Source organism: Meleagris gallopavo, chromosome 2 (assembly GCF_000146605.3).
Source record: "Meleagris gallopavo isolate NT-WF06-2002-E0010 breed Aviagen turkey brand Nicholas breeding stock chromosome 2, Turkey_5.1, whole genome shotgun sequence".
In the NCBI taxonomy this organism is placed as follows: Eukaryota; Metazoa; Chordata; class Aves; order Galliformes; family Phasianidae; genus Meleagris; species Meleagris gallopavo.
The window spans coordinates 63,519,259-63,542,010 of record NC_015012.2 but is presented as its reverse complement, the minus strand read 5'-3'; the positions used below and the strand labels follow the sequence as shown (position 1 = coordinate 63,542,010).

Below are 22,752 nucleotides of genomic sequence, written 5' to 3'. Positions count from 1 at the left end.
GTGAATCAGGAAGTTTGTGAGACAACAGAAATCAGGTGAGGCAGAGAGGGGGCAGTGCTATGGCTCCAGTGGGAGCAGCACAATGGCTGGACCTGCCTCTAAAAATAATTGGTATGTGGTAAGGGTGAAGCTGTGACTTGCAGACACGTTTGGATCCTGTTGTAGCTAAGCACTGATGAAATACTGATGCCAGGCAACCTTCAGGATAATCGTTAGGAATATTGTGCACATTATAAATGCCTTTATTCTGGAATAAAGATGCAGGAAGCAATGTTCGTAGCAATGCCCCAGAATAACATTCTCCTTTGTGTAATTTAGCCCTTAATTGGGGGATGAGGGAAAGCAGCATCAATTTAGGCTCAAAGTAAATGAGCCTTTGTAGAACTCTTTGAAGCCAAGTCTTTTTGAGTGCTGCCACCTAATCAGACTTTGCTTTCCCATTTTATCTCTTGTCTTCTACTTCAGCTGTGTGTGCACTTCTGAGTTTTTCCCTTTGAGTTGTTAGAGAAGTTATGCTTCTGGTTAGCCCCTCTTTCTTCATCTGTCAAGTTAAATTGTTGTCTCAGCAGGCTTGGAGACATGTTTTAAAACTGAAACTGGATTACATTTGTACCTTTTGGTAAAAACGTGGGGATGAGAGGTCATTGAATTATCTAAAACTTTGTTATATGTATGTTTGCTCTGATTCTGTTTTTCCAGCTACTTCTCAAAGCAGTTACTTGTGACTTCTGCTATTTTCCTTTTGTAGAAATCTAGCTTTCACACTTTGATATCAAATTGGTGACCATTTTGCCTGACCCTTCTTTAGAAGGTCTGGCTTTCAAACACCCTGGGGAAAAGAAAGCTTACTTCCAATCTTGCTATTGTCTTTAAAGTATATGCATAAAATCGTTTTCTTTTTCTTTTTTCATTCTTTTAAGGAAATAATATACTAATAGACATTACAAAATTTATGAAAGTGTTCTTTTGCAATTTTTCTTTTTCTTTTTTTAAATAGCAACTGTGGCCGAACAGTGTTTCTCCTTCTTAGCACTAAAAGCGTCTGCCTGAAGTCCAGTGTTAATTTGATCTGAAATGGAGTAATACACATTTAAAAATCTGAATATGCAAAATGATGTTCTTGTATGTCTGTTTTATTTCAGGAAGATGTGGAAACAGGAGTCCATCTTGATCCTGCTATTAAGGAAGTTCAGTACAATCCTACTTATGAGACCATGTTTGCACCTGAGGTAAGAAGCAATGCTGATATTTACAGCAGAAATGTATTTCACTTAGAGGCTCTGTAATTCTCATGTGGAAATCAAATAAGACATTTTCTTTGAATGCCTGCTCTAGTTAGGAATCTAGTTTGGGCAAATGTAAAAAGATTATACATAGATAGGCTATGGTACATAGGTGCTAATTTTAATGCTTGAATTTTAGTATTCTGCGGATAACTGTTCTAAGAAACAATGATTATCAGGATGAGAACTATGAACATTTAAAGTTGATGCTTGGAAAACATTATAAAAAACATTGAGTAAAACAAATAGCATTGAAGTAGTCTCTTACCATTTTCACATTTTTCCTATTTACTTATCACGCTACTTAGCAAAATAAATTGTTGTAAATCTAGCAGATATATTGTTTACAAGGTTTGAAATCAAAATCTTAGTTACTTCCAGTATAACTATTTGCATCCAGTGTTGTTTCAGCAAGTTAAGATTTTCTAATGTATAGGGTGGGAGACCACTTTAGGCTTAAGTTGTATATCCTAGTGCTATGTGAACCACTTTCTATTTTATAACTGACAGGCTATCCGATGGATAAAAATAGCTGTTCAAGCATTTAACTAACTTTTTTGCACTATTTAACTTCTTTGTACAGTTTGCCTGTTGTGAGATCAGAGGCTAGCATTCCAGGTAGATAAAAGCCTGTCTGTTCCTTGAATTATTCATGCTAAGATGACCCTGCTTCAATCTGAAATTTCTGCATCGTTTGTACTTTACGTTTAGAAAACATTTTGTGGAACCATATAAACTGATCCTTTCATAACAAGGTAGCATTTTGCAGCAGGTCATTTCAAATCCATAAGGTATGTGAGGAAAAAATACTGATTTAAAATTACTACAGTCTTATCTTGTGTGTTAGAGAAGCCTAATGTGGAACAGTCTCAGGTGGCTGTGAACGTGATTGACAAGCACAGTGCTTACATTTAAATGTAGTTTAATATTAGTCTGTGTATTGTATGTGTTTGCATTCATGGTTTCAATACTTCTGCTTGTCCGTGGTATGTTCAGGAAGCCTTTAGCATTTGTCATCTTGCAAGAAAAAAGCAAGGCAGAGTTTCATAAGTGTTTATTCTAGAGTAATACAGCAAGTCACTAGTTGCTTTTTACATGCATGAAAATGTGAAGTGTAATTTCTGTATGAGCTACAAGAGTTTTTATAGGACTTGTTCCTTGTAAGGAACAGCACACTGTAGTTTTGTGTTCTGAATGTGCTTGAACTGACCACATAATGAATAGAAATTTTTTGTGTCAAGTACCTGATACTGATTTGTCTTCTGTAGTGGTAATATAGGCTAGAAAGTTCAATCATAAAATAGGCTGTTCAGGCTGTGATAGTGATCTAAGACTGATTCAGTGGACTTAAAGAAATAGAAAGAAACAGAAAGCTGAAGAGGTTTATTGTTACCTTTTTTGAAAGACAAAATTATTTTTCATCCCCATTTTTTGTGTTTCTGTTTTGTTGTTGTTTTTGTTTGCTTTTCTTTCCAAAAAACACATGCATAAAAATAACAAATTAGTAACTCTGATTTACTTCTTTTAATGTTGTTGGTGTAGTTTGGACCAGAAAACCCATTTAGGACTCAGCAAATGGCTGCACCTAGAAATATGCTTTCTGGTTATGCAGAGCCAGCTCACATCAATGATTTCATGTTTGAGCAACAACGAAGGACATTTGTCACCTATGGTAAGTCCTTAACAGTGGAATCCGTATGGGGAAAAGTCTATGAAAGAGAATCCCTATTGCTGTGGATCATAGTATTTACTTGGGTGATCTCATTTTGTAATTCCTTTTGAAACTGTAATCAAGTGCACAATCTTCTACAGGAATGCTCTTAATGAATCCCTTTGTTAGCTTTATCTGTGTAGAGAAAACAAATCAAAATTCCATGTTTTCAATGTGAGAAACAATTGAAGATCTTTTATGCAAATAGATTTCTTCATGCGATTCTAACTAAAGGTAGTTTCTCACAAAGCACAAAGAAAGCCATATTAAGTTTTTAGATCTTCACTGGTTGCTTGTTGTAGATGCAAGTTGGATGAATGGGAATTGGACTAAGTGAGAGTGCATTTGCTGGAGTGTTTCTAGCACAGACATGAGCAAAGATGTGTCTCCATGTGGATGGTCACAGTTGCTGCTTTCTCATCTTGAAGAATCTTTTCACCTGTAATCTGTTGCATTTGAAAAATGAAAGATTGAGTATTGGAGGAGTTTGGGTATCAAATGAATAGGTTTTTTATGGATTGTATGAAAAATGTATTTTCTTACAAGGAAAATACTGAATAGTATGTATTGTAAGCATTATTTTGGTCACGTTTGAAGGAATGAAACCACCATGTATTGACATATAACTGTGATTAATTTTCTTCTTTGTTACGTTATAAGCTTTTATTCCTGTTTTTCTTTAAACTTGACTGCAAATGCTTGTCTTGCAAATATAAATGTTTGTTTTCAGGTGAAGTCTGACTTTGTATTCTTCAAATTCAGTCTACTAAGCAAGTTCTGATGCTTGCTGTGTAGATTATAGTGTCACAAAAGTCAACTTGGGGGCACAAAATACCTTGTGGTTTCCTTTTTATTTGTATTTGTACTCTGAAGAGTATTCCCTGCAGACTCATGTCTGAAAAACTCCTTCCTTTATTGCTAGCGTCAGTGGGAGCCATGTACTATACCTAAACTTAGAAGAAAAAAATTACCTAAAGTCAGAGACTATAATATACTCAGTTTCTCTTTGTATTTGAATTTTATTAGAGATAATCCTGTAAATGCTGAATATAAAATATTTTTATTTCGTTTTATATTTATATATTTACACAATGTTAGCTAATAAGTACTTCTCAGTTGTTAGGATGTAGAATGTAAGCAAAATGAAGATATTAAGAAATGGATGTCTCCTTCTGTAGCATAAATTTAAGTTACTTTACAGCAATTTTGATGTTAGAAGTTGGCAGGCAGTGCAGGTAGGAGCTTACTCAGGTTCTGAGCAGGTTGGTCTTTGGTCACTGAAATTAAACATTGCACTGTGTGAGTTTGCATTTTGTGTGTGCTTTAAATGCATATTGGAAAAATGGTCTGTTGGATATGTTGTTTAGTTGGTTGTTTTTTTGGGGGGCAAGCATTGCAAAGTTTAGTTTGGAAGAGAGTGGAACTAATAAAACTGCCCAAAGCTCTTGCTGTTGATTTATATTTATATAGTGCACAGCAACTGCTTTAGAGGCTTTGTTACATGAGTATAAAAATATTTTTAAGACTGATAACACTGGCAAGTGTGCAACTATCATATTAGCTTTCTAGAAATGTTCAGCAGATAATGATCTCAGTACAGTGAAAATAGAGCTCTGAAAAGGCTGAGATAGCTTAAATTGCAAGAACTAGCCTTGAGAAGCTAAAGTTCAAACTAGAATGTGCAGCAAATGATCGTGTTTTCTTGAGTCACTAGAAGGTTTTTTTGTGAGCTATTTAAAAATAGTATTTGTTTAAGTTGTCAAAAAGTTGTCTTTTAAAAACATTGACATTCTCTTTTCCATTTCAAAAGGAGGTCATAAATATCTTCTTGAAAAAGACAAGTACAGAAACACGAGTATAGTTGCTGGGCATGAATCTAATTCATTTGTATTTGTAATGACTAAATCTTAGCATATTGCTAGAACAGAAAGTAAATTTCTCAGTTGAAAGCTGGAGATCTTGAGAGCCCTGGACTCTGTTAGGCTGCTTGATGACACTGTGCTAAGGCAGGAGGCCTTAAATCTGCAATGGCTAGCATGCTGGTTATCAACACCCGTAAATGAAGAACAACTGCGGTACATGACAGAGAAGCTGATAAATGAGATCATGTATCTAAAACGGCTCAATGCTGCAGTGTCTGCATCTTTGTATGGGAATTTGTTGTTGTCTTTTCTTACTATTTTAAGGAAGGGGGCTTGTTTGTTTGTTTTTTATATGTAGCTTTACATATCATCTTGAAAGGTAATGTGTGGGAAACCTCTATATTAGTCACAGACAAAGCCCAGGTATGTTTCGGCAGTCTTTCCCATGTACTTCTGCAGTAAATATTTCCAGTTGTAAGTGCTTTATCCGTCTGATGCTTGCATAGATCAGAATGTCCATGCTGTAGCTGAAAAGGGCCAGAATGAATCTCAGTCAAGATCCTCTTAGACAAGAAGGCAGCAGTGGATACCTAAAGAGGAACAAGAGAAAGAGGCAAACAAGTAGTGTATCTGTGTTCTTTTTTGCTGATCAGTTGACCATGTAAAGATGTGGGGTGTTTTCAAAGTGTCTTTGAGGTACCCTGTAACCAATTTAATTCAGTTTCATAAAGATATCAATCATTTACTGTGAGGGTGGTGAGACACTGGAACAGGTTGCCCAGTGATGTTGTGGATGTCCCCCCTTGGAAGCATTCAAGGCCAGGCTGGCTGGGGCTGTGAGCAACCTGGTCTAGAGGGAAGTGTATTGAGTCAGGTTTAGGTGAGAATTTTTATGCTGGGATTTGGCTTTAGATCTCTTGGGTGAACGCCATCTGGTCCTGGGTCTTACCACTCATCTGACTCTTTAGTCTCCTGACATTTCAGTCTGAGGTAATACTCTGTCATGTTACCCGTAAAGAAAGGTTCTAGCACAAGAGTCTCCCCAGGATCTTCCATATAAAGCTACTAGAGTTTGGTTCTTGGTTTTTCACATATTTGGATGCAACTTCAGCTCACTGAAGAACACTTTCTAATAGTTTCTTTTTACGTGCTGTTCAGTTGTGCTCACTTTCCTCTCATCTCTTTTAAGTCTTTTAATAGCTGGCAGGCAGTAGTTCTTTTTCTCCAACACACTGTCTTTGAAATGTCTCTGCGTTTAGAACGTGCCCTATCCTTTGGGGCTTACTTTCTGTTTCTTTTTAACATCTTCTCTGTTTTGTATAGCTCTCCTGGTTTGAGTTTAAGATCATTGTAGTAAATGTTTTTATGGCTTTCTTTGCTTCTTCAAAAATGTTGATTTATTCTATATTGTAGTCACTTTTAAAATATGTATCCTTAGTAAAAATGTCCTAAAAACAATCTTCCCACACTGCTCAGTTACCTTATTTTCTTGTGAATCTCTAAAACGACTGCTTCGGGGGCAGGTATGTCATGTAAGAATGTTGTTTTCAGCCCATCTTAATGTAACTGCGCAGTCAAATACTGTGCCAGAGCTGCCAGAGATATTTTAGTAATAATTTTTTTTATTTTTACTGTGGTTCTTTGCCTAGCACCTTTGTTACCATCTCATGATTATTGTCTTTTCTGGCTGAGCAGTGACGGTATCCTGGCAATTTTACTTGCCACTACCTAAGCCTGGAATTTCAGTCCAAAGGATTCTCTAATGCTTGTTAGCACTATTAAATTGTTAATTTTAATTGGTTTTAACCTGTCTTCAACATGCAGCATGTTTTTTCCCTGCTGTTGGGACAGTCTTATTTTTACATGCTTGAGAGTACATTCTGTACAATTATGGCAATATTGTTCTACCAATTCTGAATTCTAAATTCTGAACTTAGAGCAAGATGTTCAGATTTCATTATTTATTATGTTTTAGCTTCTGCTATTTTCTATGCATGCTCAGGTCTTCTGATTCTCCGGGCCCAGTTTAAGTAGGATCCTGTGCTTATTACTGTCCCTCTTATCTCAGTTTTCAAATTTCTGTGCTATACCTTTTGCTTGAGGACGTATCTTAAATCTAAGTTTTTGTCTCATTCCAGATTGCTTATTTTTCTTTAATCATTGTCTTTCCCCAACTATTTAATCACAGAGTGCTTTTGATTCTTCACAGAATGCTCCGTCCCTGGAGGTGTTCAAGGCCAGGTTGGATGGGGCCCTGGGCATCCTGGTCTAGTATTAAATGTGGAGGTCGGTGGCCCTGCATGTGGCAGGGGGGTTTGAGATTCATGATTCTTCCAACCCTGGCCATTCTGGGATTCTGTGACAGTGCCAGTAACCTGTTTAAAGTAGATAAAATCTACCCATCTTACTAAGGTTCACTTCATTCCAGAAACTTGGGAATGTATTATTGGCACAAGCACTGGAAATATTTTCCAGATTGGGTTTAAAGATTGCAGCTTCTCTTTGCAGTGAGCAATCTGTTGAGAATGATCTGCCCTTTCTTCACGTGTTTGATACAAATTCAAAAATTCTATAACCATAATCAAGTCACTGCTCTGCAGCCCATGGAAAACAGTAGAGCATACTGAATGCACTTTTCAGATCTCTGACAGATCAAGCTGACTTGAGCTTCTTTATCAAAAATGTCTCTATGGTACCAGCACTTAGCAATCAGATGCCTGTCTTTTTAATACAGAATGCTGTAGTTCAGCCATATAACATGCCACGGCAAACGTCAAGTCTTAGACTGGTTTGGTGGTTCTCTATTTTTTCTTCACAATGGATCTGCAAGCTGTCATTTTACCCCTGAACCGAGGAGGTTATTTGTAATGCAAGCTTGCTTCTCCTATCTTTCAGACTCCCTGAAAGTTGTCGGGGGATGCACAGGTCAGATATCTACAGGAAACACCTTGAAACCAGAGATCTAGTCAGATCTTTTGATCTGAGTCAAAATTGCTTTGAGGTCTTTCATGATGCACTTGTCTGCCATATTTCTGTACTTTTTTTTTTCATGTTTTTAAAATCTACAAACTTGCAGGGTTTTCTTCATGAGTATAATAGTAGAGGTTTTACTGATACCACCCTGAGCCTTCTGTGCTGCACACTTTAACTCCATCTTACGTTTCTATCAGTAGTTTTGTCAAGCCATGGGTCGTTGTTGCTTTTAATGTTTCACATATCAAAACTACCTCTGTGTTCATCCATTCTGTTTTCCTCTCTTCATCACTTTTTAGACCACAAGCACATTTTGCCAATCTCTGCTAGGCCTTCCTACAGGCCCATTCTCATTCATGTTGAGTTTAAACGTGTGCTTTCAGTGTAAAGGTTGTTATGCATTTTTTTTATGTGTGGCACACAAACTGTTCGTTAGTGTGAACATGCCTGGTGGGCATACCTTGTGAGGAGAGACTGAGTACGTTGGGATATCCAGGCAGGAGGAAAGAAGGCTGAAAGGGGACCTCACTGCTCCCTACGGCTCTCTGAGGAGGGGAAGCAGAGAGAGGTATCTGGCTCTGCTCCCTGGTTCCAATGGCAGGATGGGAATGGCACAAAGCTGCAGCAGAGGAGGGTCAGATGGGCATTGGGATACATTTCTTTGCCACGAGGATGGTCAAACACTGGAACAGGCTGCCCTGATAGGTGATGCCCCAATGCCTGTCAGTGCTCAAGAGACTTTAGGACAATGCCCTCAGTATCATGCTGGAGGTTTTGATTTGTCCTGAAGCGGTCAGACTGTTGTACTCAATGATCTTTGTAGATCAGTTTGAACTGAACAATTCTGTTCTATTCTTAATATGGTTAAAAAATAATAATTTCATACCTATTTCAGCCTCTGTATTATGCTGGAACTGAACTACTCCATTCATGCAGCATTTAGTATTCCAAAGCCTCTCTTTCACAAGATATTAATGTCTTATTAAATAATAAGCAGTCCTCTGTCCGTGAATTTCAAAGCTCTTTATGAGTATTCTGTAACTCTGTTAAAAAGGATTAGTGTATCAGTAAGATTGATGCTGTGAGGCTTAAAATGACTTGAAAATTACACTTCTGTGTTGGTTTTTTTTTTTTTTTGCATGCTTACATGCAGTGCCTGCAGTCACTGTTAGCTTTTACGATTGTTGACATTTTATTCCCAGGTTGCTTTATTCTCAGGCCAGTTCAGTCAGACTCAGACCAGCTCTATTGTTTCACGTATGTGAGCTACCATGAGTTCCTCTGTGCTGCATTGCACAATACAACGTAAACTAACTTGAATTTACTGTCATTCTGGAATGCACATTGAAGCCTGATTATTTAACCAACCATTTTCAGATGCATTGAAGTAATGGATGTAGGTGGAATTGTACCTTTCTGTGCTAAAGTGTAGCATGAAATATCTCCCTCCTAAATGAAACTGGAGAAGATGTAGGAGTGAAGGCACGTTATATATACCAGCTGAGTAGGATAAAAGCAAGCTGTCTTTTGCAGCTGCGTTTAGGAGTCTCAGCCAGAAAGAAAAGATTCTCTTTCACATACCCACTAGAAAGTAGAAATTGTTCAGAGCTTTTCTATGACAGTGATGCTGGACCAAATTCAATCCAGCTATAAGAAGTCTCCACTTCCACGGGAAGCTGTGCTTGGCCCAGAGTCCCTTATTCATTAGAATACTGTCCCTCTTTTACAAGTACTGAGCAAATAGAGTCCCAGAGTCTGTCAATACAGTTGGAGGACAAGAAAACCACTGTATTGATTTTGACATAAATCCAAAGTAATATCTCTCTGCTGTTAATAGAAACCAAGCTATAAGCTTGGAAAAGAACTCACTGATATACTGCCTTAATAAAAGCAGGCAGTTAAATTAGTGTAAGTCTGATTACAGTGTCTGCTCGGTTTGGTTATCCATGTAAGTAAAAATCTTCTAGGACAGCAATGTGTCTGAGAAGTGGCTGGGGAGGGTCTCCTTTGGCTATTGGGCTGGTGTTGATAGGTTCTCAATATGTTTGCACCTAAGTGTTTCTATAAGCTATTGGTCTTTGGGAGTCACAGGTTAATCTTCCACTGCTTACGATTTTTGTAATTGTTTTGTGAATTGACAGAAATGTAAGAATTAATTTGTATGCCATAAGATTTCTGTGGATTTGTGTGTGTGGTTACTTCTACCAGTGGTAAAATTTACTTCTTTCATTGCTTCTCTTTTTATTTATTTTTTTTTCTTTCTGAGATGGAGGAATTCTCTATGGGTTCTCAAGAGGCAGTTTGTCATTTGAGAAATGTTTAATAAAAAATGGTGCTGTGTCCACCAGGGTGCAGTCTTAAACAAAAGAAAAAAAAAAAAGCCACAATGGTCAGTAAACCTTCAGTACCCCTCTACCTTGGAAACCACATGAGGTTATTTGTATTTCATGGAAGCTCATGCTTGTCTGCTTCAGGAGAAATGAGAGAAAGTCTAAGAGATGCATATTAAAATGAGAATCTCAGAATCAAAAAATGTGAATTATCCTGAACATCTACAAAAATGCTAATACATTTTATAAATTATTTATAAGAGTAAAAGCAGCAGGTTGTGGTTTGGTTTTTATGTTGTTTTTTTGTTTTTTTTTTTGCTTTTTAACGTGACTCAATAGCAGTAATCAGGAAATGATTATGTGAATGCTTAATTCTTTTAAAAATTAAAGGCTATTGCTGCTGCTTCTGGTACGTTCCATGTTAGTTAAAGCAACTGCTTTCATGTGGAAGGAACAAGCTTTTCCAGCCTTGATATGAGGATGAAATCATTTCTGCGAGGAGGCACGCAGAATATGCACCAAACCCTAAAACTTCACTTGCTTCCATTCCTCTTCTGTATCCCTGCCCTCTTCCTTTTGGCTGGTTTCAGTGCAACTTACCGCCTTTGCCCTGAACTGAAGCAGCACCCAATTAAAATTATGCATTGCTGACAGTAAACTTAGAGTTAAGTCTTTCCTTTACAGCAGAAAACAAAAAGTGGGCTGCTATGACAGAAAGTAATGTTTTGTATTGTAGCAGACCGGTCTGAGTTCAGTGTTGACCTTACTTGGAGCAGAATGCTGGCTAGAGAGGCCTCCTGGGAAGCCAGAAAGATTCTGAGGCCTCACTCTTGCGGTGTGGACTGTTGCTTATTGCATGTATTCTCTGTTGTGCAGAATTAAGCATTCTGGTTCCAATGCATGAGACCTCATGGCAGGGGATTTAGACAAGACAATCCTTAAAGGTCCCTTCCAATACAAGCCATTCTGTGGTAATACATTGTAGTAACTACAGTACTGAGGTCAAGTGAGCAGTGAATGAAATTTCAAGACATTTATCCTTCTTCATTCTGAGAGCTCCCTCAGTGCCAACTGGAAATAATTTTATGGACTTAGTAGGAAGGCATACAAAAGTTGCACAAAAGTGAAAGATCCAAAATAACATTTATTTTGTTATCTTGTTCCAGGTTATGCATTAGACCCCTCTATAGACAACCCTGAAGTTGCTACCAAGTATATTGGCTCTGTAGAAGAAGCTGAAAAAAATCAAGGTAAGTATTTCAGAATCTTATATAACTTGATGGCTATTTCCATCATTTCTTCACTAAGAAATGGAGTAGGTATTGGCAGAGGAGGGAATTACAAGAGACTTAGCAGTGATGTGTTGCACATCAGAGATACAAGGGGAATTTGTTTTCCTGAAGTAGCAAATATATTAGGCTATCTTTAGAACCTCTTAGGTGCTGTTGAACGAATAGGATTGATCCTATCTTTCCATATATATCGTATATATGGAACAGAGCTTTTTGGTCCTCTTCAGTTCTGCCTTGATCCAGGTTGTGGTGTGTCTGCATTAGGATGTTGGTATGTTATGCTAACTAACCACTTAAACTATGCTACTCGGTAACAAACTGAGGGTTCTGTGAGCCATCTTTAGACTGCAAGTTATCTCTGCTAAGAGGAGTTAAACTGTTTGGAAAAGAGAAACCATTGGTAAGTTGCCAAGTGGTAAAGGCATAGCATTCCACTGAGAGAACTGACTACCAGAGGCATGGCACTTGTAATTAATACATTGGTGCAAGATATTTAACAATAAAAGTGACTTCATGATTAATTTTTTTAACTTTTTTATTTGCATGTATATATAAAGATTCTTTATTTCTCTGTTCTCGTCCATGGAATATGTAGAAGGTTTCCTCACTCATTCCTTCCAAGCAATCAAAAATAGATTTATTTTGATATAGCAATTATGTTAGATAGAAATGGCTAAGACTAAATCACTTCAAAAGTAAAATATATTCTTCTGATACTGCAATTTTTGTCTTTTTTTTTTTTTAAGAAAATTTCTGACTACAATATAACAGTTTTTCATCTGACCATTGTTTTCAACTTCTATGTTGTCTATTTTCCTTTGTTTACAAAAAATCCTTGTTGTCTCCCTTGCCCTAGAGGAGTATTACTGATGCTGTAGGAAAGCGTTATATGAAAACTGCACACTGGTTTTGATGGATGAAGTTCTGAGACACAGAATTTGTGATAAGCTAGCATTTATACAAAAGAATAGGATATGTTCTGAAATAGATAACTGACTTTTAACTGAATTAAAATGCACTGTTGTATTTGGGATTTGGGGAGATCTTTGTGTTTGGTTAGTTTTTTTTTTTGTGTCCTTATGGATTTTGTTTGAAACTGAGAGAGGTGGAGGGAGTCAGAAGCCAGTTGTTCAGGCTCTAATTTTTCAAAGTCTGCACTGTTTAAAGTATGAAAATCAATAGGTTCATGCAGTCTGCAGATTTAGTGCTACAAATGCATGGGCGCATGTTTGATTAAATACTAGTTTAAGTGGCTCTTCTGTTACTCTACATGGCTAGCAGTTTTCATAATCTAATCAGTCAGCAGTGCTTGGCCCCTAAATGTGTTCTCCATTTTCCTGTGTGTGTTGGATGGAGTGATGGTGATAGTGTTGTTGGATTTCTTTTGCTATTGTTTGTTTTAGATTGATGTAGTGAGACCTGTGATGTTGAGGTGTGTTATCTGTGCGAACAGCTAAGCAGTGTATTGTTTCTTTCTCTAGGTTTAACAGTGTTTGAAACGGGACAAAAGAAAATTGAAAAAAGGAAGAAATTCAAGGAGAATGATGCATCTAACATTGATGGTTTCCTGGGACCGTGGGCAAAGTATGTTGATGAAAAAGAAGTAGCCAAACCTTCAGAAGTAAGTACTACTTTAACACTTTAAACACAAACTGCTGGTGCATTGTGGTGCAATAATATATTATTTGGTGGTTTTAGCAGAGATCCAGTGTGTCTCAACCAGAAGGTTGCTTTAGGGTGATAGAAACATTTCTGGTTCTGAGTTTGAATAGGGTGTTCTGAATATTGTGCATTCAATTATTTGAAAGACTGGAAATAAAATGAATTGTACCTATGTGTCACATGTAGAGTCTGGCAAAAGATCTTTATAAACAGGAGCAGCTTGGAAAGGACTGAATGTAAATTTGTACTTCTTTATTTTAAGAAAAGGGAAGGGTGGTTTTTTTTGTTGTTGTTGTTTATTTTAAAAGCAGCAACCCAACCAATAAACGTCCTTCACATTGAGTCAGTGATGCTTAGCCATAGTCTATACATAAAAAGATTATATTTAATTACTTTCAGTTTACTTAGCTTTGCAAGCTAATCTGTTTTCAATAAAGGTGTTCTATTGATGCTCAGAAATATTTCTGATCTCACTTAGCAAATACGTGTATTCTTAAAAGCAAATAACAGTAATGCAGTTCTGGATTTTGTTATGTCATTCTGAACATTTAATTTTTTAAAAGTCAAGATCATGTTTTATTTTTCCAGGAAGAACAGAAGGAGTTGGATGAAATAACAGCTAAGAGGCAGAAGAGAGGAAAACTAGAAGATGATAAACCTGGAGAGGAGAAGACTATATTACACGGTAATGGCATCTTCCTGCCTGTTCTCATTTTCCTGCTCACTGTGTTTTCTTGCCTGCTGTGTTAATTAGTAGGGATGGCAGACAGCCTCAGCAAAACTGCTGAGGCACCTTGATGTTTCTGTTTTGGAGATAATAGCATTCACAGGCATAAGCATAAAGGGCAGGGAAAGAGATAAGCTTGGACCAATTCCACAACATACTGTGAAGAGCAGCGTGGAAATGTCATCTTTCAGGTTTTATTTATTTATTTTTAATGTTACTAGGTATGCATATCTTCCTAATTTACAGACCAAAAAAAAAAACCTGAGATTATGTGCTTGGTTTAGTCTGAGCTTAAGAATGACTACAGTTTTGTCTTTTGGTACTTTAATCAGTAAATAGTGCTTTGAATTACAAGCATACAATTTAGAAAATCACTTGTACCCTGTACTTGCTCAGTTGTTAATGTGAACATTCTTGCTGTCATACTATGAATAATTGTTTATCAAATGATTACCCTGTTGAGGCCTATAGCCATACCTTCAAAGAAAATTGTAAGAAAATGGTAAGTAAGTAAGATTAAGTGATTTTTGGAAACTCTTGTTTCATCTGTCTGTGTGCAAAACAGTCCTGTGTGGCATTGCTTGGCACAGGTAGTTAGCACCTGTCTTTGTATACCACTACCTAAAGTTTCACAATCAGAGTCCTTGCAAGATAAATTATCATCTTCTCAAACTGAAGCCTTCCAGAAAAAAGCACTGTTTTGTAGACACCTTTATTCTGGTAAGCCTTCTGCTCACCATTAATGCTGAGCAGAAGGTCATCCTTTCAAGCAAAGCTGTCATATCAATATCCAAGAAGCAGAAATTAATTAAATCAGTGCACAGCTTAATGTCATCGCTACTCAGCAGAGAAGTCTATTTTGGAATATCAGTTTATAGGACAATGCACCCTGCATGTGTGAGCATCCAGCCACTTCTGTGAAATGTAGTTAAAAAACAGCTGTTAGCTGCTGACTGCCATTGGTTGCCCAGTTGTTGACATTGGTGATGGATCTTCTTTTCTCTGGTTTGCAATTCTGTTGAAATGACTGTTGAAACACAGAGCTGGGTAGAATGTAAATTGTAAGCAAATGCCAGAGTTAGAATGCAGGTTATAATCCGTGTACAGTTAGTGTAAGCAAACCCTTATTGTCCTCAGGAACACTTGCATTTTGAGGTAAGTTGGGTAAGGGGAAGATCATTTTGTTCAGATTATCAGATTCCAAGCAGATTTGCTGAAATGGCTTAATTAGAGCACAACTGATGTCAAATAAGAATCCATAACCTATGAAGTGGATTTATTTTCTTTTCATCCCTCTTCCCACCCTGCTTCAGGGCAAGACTGCTGTGTTGAGGAAAAACCTTAAATACGCGTCAGTTGAATCTTCCTCTTAAAATACAATCTCTCAGATTCTCAGGATTCTCCATTTCCCTTTTTAGTTAAGGAAATGTATGACTATCAGGGGAGATCTTACCTTCATGTTCCTCAAGATGTTGGTGTTAATCTCCGTTCTACAATGCCACCTGAGAAATGCTATCTTCCAAAGAAGCAAATCCATGTATGGTCTGGACATACGAAGGTAGGAAGTTTCGGAGCGTACCTCATAAAAATGCACTTTGTTTCGTATCTCAACTTCTATAAAACTGAAGCATCAGTATAAGAAATGAATGCTTTTTCTCATTTATGACATTGTGCACACAGTTGGCAGCATTATACACCCACACAAGGTGTTCACATGGTCAGATATGATTGTTTGTGATACCTGTATAAACTTTTTCATGAACATAGTGACTTCCCAATATCGTTTGAAGGGATGAATATTCTTCACTCACCTTTGTGGGCTTTTGAGTTATTTACTAAATTGCCGTGTGAATAAGAGCAAGACTAATTCTAGAGATTACTGTACAAATGCATTTACAGTTAAAGTACTGAAATACTGTTTCATATCAAACCTATGAAAAGTTGAATAGGTTTTGTGATTATAATACACAAGCATTATAGGATTCCCAAATACAATTATTAACTTATTTTCAGTTTTCCTTTATGTTACTTCATGTTCACAGTTTCTTCTTGTGTCAGACAGTGTAACTAAACACACATTTTTAACATTAAAACTTGTTTCACTGATCAGATTCACAAAGCCTGTATTCAGTTGGCTGCTTCTTCCATCTCTAATTTTCAGTATTATGTCAGGGAATATACTGTGCTGCAGTGGGCAGCAGCTTGATGCCCAAAAGATGGAAAAAAGGAGACAAGGCTTTTGCCTTTTAATGTTGAGTAACAGCTCTGTATTTTTCTTTAGTAACTGCTGCATCAAAGAAGTTGTAGTTTCAAGTATCTGTTTTCCAGAATAATATCTCCTCCCCAAAGCTCTAATCACTCCTTTGCCTATTATCCTATCAGAACAGACTGATGCATAAAAAAGACTTTGTGCTTTTTTCCTTCAAACAACCAAGACAAATTACAGAATGGGTGAGAGAAGCAAAAGAAAGGAGGACTGAGAAAGATAGAAAAACTGGGGAATATAAGAAAACAGTGATAAGGAGGGATACAGACTGCAACTCTATCCAGAGTGGGAGGAACTAGGTGGAATAAGAACGGAGAAATTGACATATTATGGAAAGAAGGGATCTAAAACTATGAGTACCTGGCAGTTCTCTAGATGTCTTTTGTAAAGATGACCTGAAATACAGACAGATGGGAGGATATTGTGCCCAGGGAATCTGGTGTTCAGCAGCTAGAAGCCAATATATATAATAAGTGGAGCTGGCTAGAAATTTTTTTGTGGAATACTTCTGCATGTCCCACCTGAAAAGGCTATTTGCTCGTTGGAACAGTCAAACAGGAACACCAGAAAAACAGGGCTTTCAGTCTGCATAGTCCTCCTGTCAATTTAAAGCACAGTACTAGCCAGCCCAGGCAGAGCAGGTTGGCTGGTGTTTTTTTGTTTTGTTTTACTAGAGAAGTAGCACTCATATTACTTGTGGGAATACTGCAGGCCATCTGAGTAGAGATACAGAGACACAACAGCACTTGCAGCTTCAGAACCCGTGAATGCTTCTGGGGATGCCTGTGTTGGAAGTGATCAGGGACTACTTTAATACACCAGTGGCACTGCTGCCATGATGGAACTGCTGCCACGTTGTATTTAAAACAAACAAAACAGGACTTGTTCAGAAAACAGTATGTGGCAAAGAGAGCAGGAAAGGATTCTGTTAGAGCAGTGTCTGTTTAAAGCAGTCACCTTAACCCACAATTTATTTGATGTGATTACCACAGTAACTCACGGTGTGAGTGTTGAGAAGGGACTGTGGAGAAGCTCTAGGGTGTATGTTTATACAGATATTGAAGTGAATCAATTTGTTGCCACTAACAGTTGTTAAAAATGCTTCTGTTTTTAAAGTGGAATGGTAGGATATTTCTTTTAGATATGCAGTATCTGTATATTTTATGAAGTTGCATTATAGCTTTTTGCTTATAGAAAGAGGGCTGGTGAACTGAGAGAGTGCATAGATGCTCCACTTACTGTTTAATTGTCCTTATTTACAGGGAGTCAGTGCAGTTAGGTTGTTTCCTCTGTCTGGGCATATGCTGCTGTCTTGCTCTATGGATTGCAAAATTAAGGTGAGTTATTTTTCTACTTTCATTTACATATTTTATTCCAACACTGAATACAGGCCCTGCATTTAGAGTATGTAAATGCTTGGTAATTCTACCACGTTACTGTTACTTTTATTTTCTCACTTGAGTTTTAAATTACAAGTTCTTGGGAACAAAGATAGAATAATACACAAGATGGTGTGGGTGTTAGAACAGTGTTAATCATTTAGTAATAGAATTTAGAAGGGCTTGAGTTGCTCAGGTTACTGTCTTTGCTATTGTGATAATTTTCTATGAAGCTTAGTTTTGCAGCTAGCAGTAGGCTTTTCATCAAGTGCTTTACTGGAAGTATTTGTGGCTTTGAGCTAATCCCATTTTAGTCCATCAATGTCATATTAGAAAACTAATTAATATTTTTTTTAATAGCAAAACTGTAGATATTTAAAAATTTTCATTAGATCTTCTTCTTTTATTGTACTGTTGTTGTTTTTGGTTTTTTTTTTTTTTCAAGGGTCTGATTGGTTGTTTTTTTTGCTAATAAGATGGCAATTTTGTAAATGACTGGATAGATATTGGGATTAATCAGTTGATGTCTTAAATTTGTAATTAATTTCTTAAAAGCTGGTGTCATATATATTTGCACTTAATTTCAGCATCAGTGTTTTTATTAACTATTGACATATTTCGTTCCCTCATCTTTTTTTTTTTTCTTCCAAGCTGTGGGAAGTATATGGTGATAGAAGATGTCTACGGACGTTTATTGGTAATCATACTTTTTTTATTTTTTAACTCTTAATATACATATAAAACAGCTGTGTGAAAGGACACGTTTTAGGTTAGCTTATTGCTTTATCTTAAAGAGGATTTGTAAATAGCCAAGCCAAATGGTATTCAGTATAATGTTAGCAAGGAGAATTGGAAAAAGGTGCAACTTTTTAGTGAACCTTTGGCTTTATTCCAGGAAATATAATGTCAACATATAACTCTTCAAGCCCTTTAAAACAAGACATTAGTGTACTGTACTCATCAATACTTCATGCAAAACTTCTTTCCAAAAGCAAAATTGTGAAACTGAATTGCTCCATATTGAGAACAGCAGCCCTCTGTAGAGAGGGCATCTCGTGGTCTGTTAATCCCTCTTTAGCTAGGTGGTCTCCTGTGCTGAGTGCTGAGTTTCAAGTGTAAACATGAGAATTTTTTCTTATTTTGTTAGGTTCTGGTGCAGTTTTGTTTATGTAACAGGTTTTTTTTAAAGCAGATGGTTTAGAGAGAAATATATGAACTTCACAGCAGTCTTTAATGCAGAACAAAAGTAGCTGATTCTTCTTTTGAGATGGGAGCATTTCTAGAATGCACATTGAGTGAATATATGTTGACTAACAACAACAACAAAGAAGTCTTTTTATCTAATATTTCTGATGACAGCAGGGGAGCAAAGAAATGCTCAGAAAAGGTTCTCTAAATAGTCTGCTCATTCCAAACAGTTTGACCGTTCTTCTCAGAAGATACTTGACATTAACCAGGTTTACTTGCTATTTCAATATATATCAAAAGCTTCTCACAATTTTAAATTTAATTTAATTTAAATACACATATTTACTTATTATTTATGTATATGTTCTATATATATTTTACATACGCTTTTGTATATATTTTCTGTGCCACTATTTTAGCTAAAGAGAGCTAGAGTGATCAGCTGAAAGTATTGGGGTGAAGGATAGCATGGTAACATCAGAAGACCTCATACTTCCAATGATTTTTAATTATTTTGGTTTTCATTTTAAATGTTTCTCCTTCAAATGCATCCCAGGTAGTGTTTGTCTCTCCTGGCTTTTCCCTTCGATGTCAACAGTGATTTGCACGTTGTTTCTGTGCAGTACTGTTGTTTCTCTCTCCAGAGCTTATATATGTTTGTGGTTTGTTTTTATTTGTTTGTTTTAATTCTCATCAGTCTTTATGAGGTACTTGAGTCAGGAGTTCTTTGTCATTTGAACTACTGTGCTGAAATCTGGTTTACTGGTACTCAAGAAGGATTTCAGTAAGCAATTTCCTTGTTCTCTTTGCCTTACTGAAGATTATAGCGGCTAAGTGGAAAAACGTTCTCCAGAAACTCTCTTCTAAGCACAAATTAAGGGTTTCTTGCATCTTTTCTGTGTTGTAGGACATGGGAAAGCCGTTCGCGACATCTGTTTTAACAACGCTGGCACTCGATTCCTTAGTGCTGCCTATGACCGCTACATTAAACTGTGGGACACTGAAACAGGTGGGCCTGTAGCTGTGCACACTGTGGTTAGCTAATAGTAGATAACAAAGCATATCATCAATCAGATTGTTTCTAATTATCCTAATTGTTTCTAAATATCCTAATTCTAATTTTCGTAGTTCAGTGTTCAGGCTTTTATTAACAGGACAAACGGTGTTTTTATTCTAAATGTTCTGTTACCTTTAATAATGCAGTTGAGAATACTTTAATAGGCTTATTTATTTGAGAAGTCCTTTAAGTATTTGTCATGACAGTACAATTTTTAGTTTTAAAAATTAACAAATCACTTAACTGTATGCTTACACCTAGAGACATTAAAAAAAAAATGAAATCACACTTTAGACCAAAATTTAATCTGGAAGAATTATTTCACTTGATCTTTCAGCTTGCTGAATGCTGATGAGAATGCTCTCATCTTGAAAAGCATTCTGAATAGGAAAAGATAGGAAAAAAGGTGGAAATTGAGCTGCTGCTGCTTTAGGAAGTGGAGGATAGGTCTGACACTTTTCATGGAACTGGCTGAGAAATGCTCAATAACATTCTGCTCCAAGTGGTTTCTTTAGTTAAAAAGATACAGGGTAAACTTTGTAGGTATTCTTTGAAACCAAGGGTGTCAGAAAGAAGTTTCCATAATTAGCTTGCTTGATTAGCAGTAGCAGTAGTCTCATTCAGGTGTCAGTCAGAAAGTAGAAGTCAGTTTGTCCAGGCCTGAGTCAGAACGGAGGTTTTTTGGACACTGTTGAGCTCTTGAAATACAATAGGCTCCTGGAAGTTACAGATAACACATTTATGACTCAGACTGTAAGAGGAGATCAGTGGCTTGTTTGGTGGTTAGATTACTGTTACCCTTTTTTACATTTAGGAATAAGAAATTCTTGCCTGAGTTCCAAGTCTCTTGTCAAGAACAATTCTAATCCTAATCAGGTGATGTTTTGCAAAGGCTCTGGTCAGCTTGCCACGTTTTGACTAGTTGTGATGTCCTTGACTACGTCCTGATAATATGTAAGCTACAGAGCTTACAGAGTTGCATTGTTTGGAAAGCTGTAGTAATAGTGTGGATGAATGTGTTTGTATGTCTTGGTACAGGTATATGATTACAAATGTGCCAACTAATATGTAGGGTAAATTCTACACTCTCATTCTCTCAGGGGCTTAAAAAATGTATTTTCTGCTGTTAGTGAGATAAAAGTAGAATGAATGTCTCTATCAATATATGTACTAATCAGCCCATAGAACTTCTGGCTTGACCCAATATGAATGGTTTTGTCTGTTTCAGGACAGTGTATTTCAAGATTCACAAACAGGAAGGTCCCTTATTGTGTCAAGTTCAATCCTGATGAAGATAAACAAAATCTCTTTGTTGCAGGAATGTCAGATAAGAAAATTGTGCAAGTATGTCTACTTTATGTCTTATTTTCCCCTGATTTCTCTTTGTAAACACTCCGCCTACAGCTCAAAAGATTGTTAGTTTTACTTGAATTTTCTTAGTTAATTAGAATTTCTGAACCAGTTGAGCATGTTTCTTTTCCCTCCTACTTTTTCCTCCTACCTTCAAAGACTGTTACTAGAGGATTTGCTTTCTTGCCTAATATTATTTTAAAGCTTGAAATTATACAAAAAAAAAAAGAAAGATATTTAGTAAAATCCAGCGTCTTACTCTGATTTCTTTAACTGTAGTGGGATATTCGGAGTGGTGAGATTGTGCAGGAATATGACAGACATTTGGGAGCTGTCAACACCATTGTGTTTGTGGATGAAAATAGAAGATTTGTGAGTACATCCGATGACAAAAGTTTAAGAGTCTGGGAGTGGTAAGTTAAAAATACTAAATCTTAGCGTAAAGTATATTATGAACAAACTGAGAAGGCAGTGTATTGTTAAAAGTGTATGTAGCAGATAGGATGCTGAAGCATACCAAGTTTATAGCTAGCTGAGGAAGAGCTGAATTCAAATTTCTGCAAGTGTGTATGTAGTTAGGTAGTAGCTAATCTTTCACAAGAATATAGAACCAGAACAATCTCAGATACCCTTGTTGCTAATTTCTGTTAATTGCTGAAGTTGGGCATATCCTCTGCAAATTTGTATGTTCTGTCACTCAGTCTAGTATGGGCCCTAGTTCTTGAATACTGTTCTACTATAAAACGAATTCCACAATCTACTTCCAGTGTCTTGGAAATCATTCTTAATGTCTGACAGTGAATTATTGTCCCTGTGTTACTGACCTACAGCACTGCGGTATTTGAAAACTATTTTGAAAGTCAGCAAAGCGAAATATCTATTTAGGAAAACCTCCTTTTATTGATGCAAATTTTATATGGGCAGCAGGCTGTATTTATTATTAGTATTAATAATTAATAATATATTTTAATGTTGTATATTGTGATAGTTGTTTCCTATCACACTGCTTAATACTAACCAAGCTGTTCTGGCTTCATTCTTGAGGCACTTCATAGATTTCTCTTCCTCCAAAGAAAGCACAAGACAGCCATGTCAGCCTGAAGCATGCTGTACTCTATTAGCAGTCTTTGTCCTCTCTCCTTTCCCCAAGGGTACAGGAGCCCATAAATAAGCCTTTTTTAAAAAAGTCTGCTATATTATGTTGGTGTTTGTAGCTTTTGAATGCTTTGAGCTTTGGTATGTGCAATATTAATATTTTGCCAACATACAAGATAACAATCTTGGTGTAGCTCTGTTTCTGCTTTTCTGATAGTCTGCTTTTTGGGCCATTGCTGATACAGTATGAGTACAATAGATGACAGAAAAATGAAAGTCTCTCCAAGAAAACTCATACTAAACATTTTCAGTGCCTTCCAATTTTTAACGTAGCTGGGGAGAAAACTAATATCTTCTGTTTCTGAAACCTTTCCCACAAGACTCTAGGTCTTGAAACCTGCTTAGAACTTGAAGATTTCTCTAGGACTTCAGGCATCTTTTCGAAATTAATTCCACATTTTAAGTATCCATTTCATTTTGTCATTCACTCATGAAAGCTGTTGCACAACACAGACATGAGTTTGACAGCTCTGTGACTAATCAGTTTCTTCCCAGCATTTTTTGTTGGGTTTTTTTT

The 22,752-nt window shown here is 36.7% G+C and overlaps 1 protein-coding gene across 1 annotated transcript; it reads left to right on the top strand.

Annotated features, from left to right (window-relative positions):
• The first annotated feature begins 1,142 nt into the window (after positions 1-1,142).
• On the top strand, positions 1,143-21,997 carry LOC100543760 (pre-mRNA-processing factor 17). Its single transcript, XM_031552513.1, has 11 exons — positions 1,143-1,229; positions 2,826-2,955; positions 11,326-11,409; positions 12,933-13,072; positions 13,702-13,798; positions 15,259-15,398; positions 17,369-17,443; positions 18,137-18,182; positions 19,581-19,682; positions 20,959-21,074; positions 21,360-21,997. The coding sequence occupies exons 1-11, from the start codon at positions 1,215-1,217 to the stop codon at positions 21,495-21,497; spliced, it is 1,083 nt and encodes a 360-aa protein (XP_031408373.1). The 5' UTR covers positions 1,143-1,214; the 3' UTR covers positions 21,498-21,997.
• The last annotated feature ends 755 nt before the right edge of the window (positions 21,998-22,752 follow it).